Below are 3,281 nucleotides of genomic sequence, written 5' to 3'. Positions count from 1 at the left end.
CCTGCAGGCGCGCTCACAGTCGGGGTTGAAGTTCACCTCCAGGAGCTGGGGCTGCATCACTCGCTGCCCTGAGGGCACAAAGCGCAGGCACCTCACTCCTGGGAGGCGCACGGGGCTCCGGCTCCTGGGCCTGGCCCGGGGCCTCCTCGACGGACCTGAGGGCCCGGCCCACACTCTCCTGCGCCTCCAGGAAGTGGGGTGGCCCCTCCCGCCCTTCCTGTTGGCTCTCCGTCCTGCAGGCTATCGCCCCTTAATGATGGGCCTCCCCAGAGCCCAGATCTCCTGGCAAAGGACCACCCAGCAGCTTGGCCAGCGACGCCCCCTCTGACCATCGGCATGGGGTGCATAAGGGATTGGGCGACGGGGACCCTCACCGTCCGGACGGCTGTCCCACTTCAGCATGAGGTCGATGGCGTACACGGCCCGGGACGAGGGGTAGTCGCAGAGGCCCTGGGGTGGCGGCTTAGCACACGCCGCCTGGAACAGCTCCGTGAAGGCCCGGAAGATCTCGGCCTGGGGACCGGGAGGCTGGGTCAGGGCTGCCCGGGGCGGCCCCTCCACATGGGGTTTGCTGCCCCTTCCCAAGCCCCAGCCCCCGAAAGGCCTGAGTCACCTCCTCCTCCACCCTGTTTCTCCAGGCCTGGCCGTAGCCGCCTCTGCCCACACCTGCCCCTCAGTCCTGGCACCGCCTGCCTGTCTCCTGCCTCGAGTCCCTGGCTCCCCTCTGTACCACGGTGTGCAGGGTGCAGGGCACCTGCCACACTCACCCGGGACATGGAGGGCAGCCTGCACCTCCAGCGGAGTCCCTGCTGCCCCCTTAGGTTTGCGATTCCTGGGACAGGCAGGGCTGTGGCCGCCTGGCTGTCCCCAGGGTGCCCGGAGGCCCCTCCAGGTAGCCCTCCACACCTCACCGTCCCTTCCCTGACCTCGGTGGGAGGACAGGACATCCGAGGAGGCAGACCCCCACGTGGCCCACCACAGAGCCCTGGCCCCTCCAGCTTCACTCAGGACTCACCTGGACGCTCCTCCAGGGGAATTCTGGGTACTGCTTCTCAAACTCAGGGATGAACTCGTCATAGTGCACCTGCGACGGACACAGGGCCCGTCACCCTCTGCCCTGCCTCCACGTGGGCCTCCGACACTTGCTGGGGTCACAGGTCAGTGCCAGCAGCTTACCCCCCTCCCCTCGGGGCACAAAGGGGAGGCAGGAGCCGGGGTCTGAGCTCTGGACACGCAGATTTACTTCTCGCAGCCTCAGTGTCTGCATCTGTGAAATGGGACGATGCTCCCTGCCCAGCAAGCGCATCTGCAGGGCTGCTGTGGGCCTCACAGGAGACAGGGCATGCGGAGGGCTCCGCAGGCTGTGAGGTCAGGATGGACGCGCCAACACCTGTGTCCGTGCGCTGGGGACAGGCCTGCAACCTATGTCTGCAGGGCCTGGGGCAGCAGCTTCTCAGGCTGAGACTTTACCCCAAACGCACCTGGCAAGTCAGCTCAGGTTTCTCCCAGAAACGACCGATGGGCTGCCCACGGAGCCTGGTGCTCACGCCCTCCTGGACACGTGTCCTCACCCACGGGCGCACCAGAGGAAACGGGCCCCCAGAATGACACGTTCTCGATGCAGAGGGAAGACAGTTCCCCCAGCGACAATGTCCAACAGCGTCCTGGGACTCAGGGAGGGCTCAGGCTCCCAGGGACCAGTGGGCGGAGCGCCGGACAGGAAGAGGGACAAGAAGCAACAGCCCTGCTGGGGTGCGCGCGGCACCTGCCGGGGGACCTCAGGCCTGGCCTGGGGCAGCAGGCTCCACAGCAGGGAAAACCCAGGAATGAGCTCCAGTTTGTTTGGCCAGTGAGAGACAGGAATCCCCGCAGCCGCACGGACAATGACAACGAACAAACCCTAAACCAGTGGTTCTCAACCTTCCTAATGCCGCGACCCTTTAATACAGTTCCTCGTGTTGTGGTGACCCCCAATTTCATTGTGACAAATTGAACATAATTAAAGCATAGTGATTACTCACAAAAACAATATGTAATTATCTATGTGTTTTCCGATGGTCTTAGGCGACCCCCGTGAAAGGGTCATTCGACCCCCAAGAGGGTCGCGACCCACAGGTTGAGAACCGCTGAAACACGCTCAGCAAGAGCAGAGCGCAGGTGTTTGCTCACTGGGGTGCTGTTTACACAAAGCCCACGTGTGCAACACAGGTGTGTGCCCTGTTCAGGGATGAACTCATGCTGAACAGAATCGAGATGTGCCTTGCAGCCCGACCAGCAGGCTCAGTGGCTGAACGTCGACCTATGAACCAGGAGGTCACAGATTGATCCCTGGTCAGGGCACATGCCTGTGTTGCAGGCTTGATCCCCAGTAGGGGCCATGCAGGAGGCAGCCGAGCAATGATTCTCTCTCATCATTGATGTTTCTGTCTCCCTCTCCCTTTCCCTTCTCTGAAATCAATAAAAATATGTTGTTGTTTTTTAAAAAGATGTGCCTCTACATTTCGGAGGGGCCCCCTGGCGGAGGGAGGAGGCCACCGCAGGCCTGTGTGGGGTGGGCGCTCCTGTTGCCGAAACAGCACTAACCACCGCAGGCGAGAGGGCTTGCGGGCTAGTGCACCGAGGCTAACGGCTCCTTTCCTCCTTCCTCCGCCCGGAGCCGCCAGCTCCCGCCAGGCTGTGCCTACCTGCCCGGTGCCACCCTGCTTCCCAGGGCCGCCAGCTCCCGCCAGGCTGTGCCTACCTGTCCCAGGTGCGTGCTGGCCGACTGGGGCTGGCGGCACTAACCGTGGAAGGAGCTTTGCCCGGATGCCCCTTTGCTCCAGGGGCCGGGAGAGTGCGGGGCATTCAGAGGAACCAGGCAGAGTCACAGGCCAGCACCGCCCTCCCCCTCCCCCCATCCGAGTGGGACCCTGTGCCCTGCACCTGTCGGCTCCCCTCCCCCACCCGTCTCAGTGCTCAGAGGGTCTGAATGGAAGCAGGTGGTGCTTCTGGGGGCCCGGGGCAGCCTCGGTCTCCCCATCATCTCAGAGCCGCGGGGGGGTAGGGGGGTGCTGCTGAGATAACACGGGGCCAGAGGCACCTCCTGTCTACACAGCCTGCCCGCTCCCCGGGCCCGCCGGGCCCCTACCTGCTTCAGCACCACTTCCGGGTCGTAGTTCATGACAGTGAAATGTTTCTCGTAGTCGTCCAGGTCGTTGAGGGCGAAGGGCCTGCAAGACCAGCAGGCAGACCCTGAGTGGGTCCCGCCGGCAGGGCGCCCATTCCCGTGGCCCCTCACGGCC

General features: G+C 63.8%; 1 protein-coding gene across 1 annotated transcript in view; it reads right to left on the bottom strand.

Annotated features, from left to right (window-relative positions):
• TTLL12 (tubulin tyrosine ligase like 12) overlaps positions 1-3,281 on the bottom strand; it is a gene marked incomplete at its 3' end in the record, with an annotated part of 40,449 nt that overhangs the window by 20,279 nt on the left and 16,889 nt on the right. Inside the window, 3 exon segments of the mRNA XM_015571907.1 lie at positions 375-513; positions 1,016-1,084; positions 3,128-3,235. Coding sequence (XP_015427393.1) covers positions 375-513; positions 1,016-1,084; positions 3,128-3,235 — 316 coding nt within the window.

This window comes from Myotis davidii, unplaced genomic scaffold, assembly GCF_000327345.1.
Source record: "Myotis davidii unplaced genomic scaffold, ASM32734v1 scaffold428, whole genome shotgun sequence".
Taxonomy (NCBI): Eukaryota; Metazoa; Chordata; class Mammalia; order Chiroptera; family Vespertilionidae; genus Myotis; species Myotis davidii.
The sequence above is the reverse complement of the archived record's forward strand: the minus strand, read 5'-3'. Positions and strand labels throughout refer to the sequence as shown.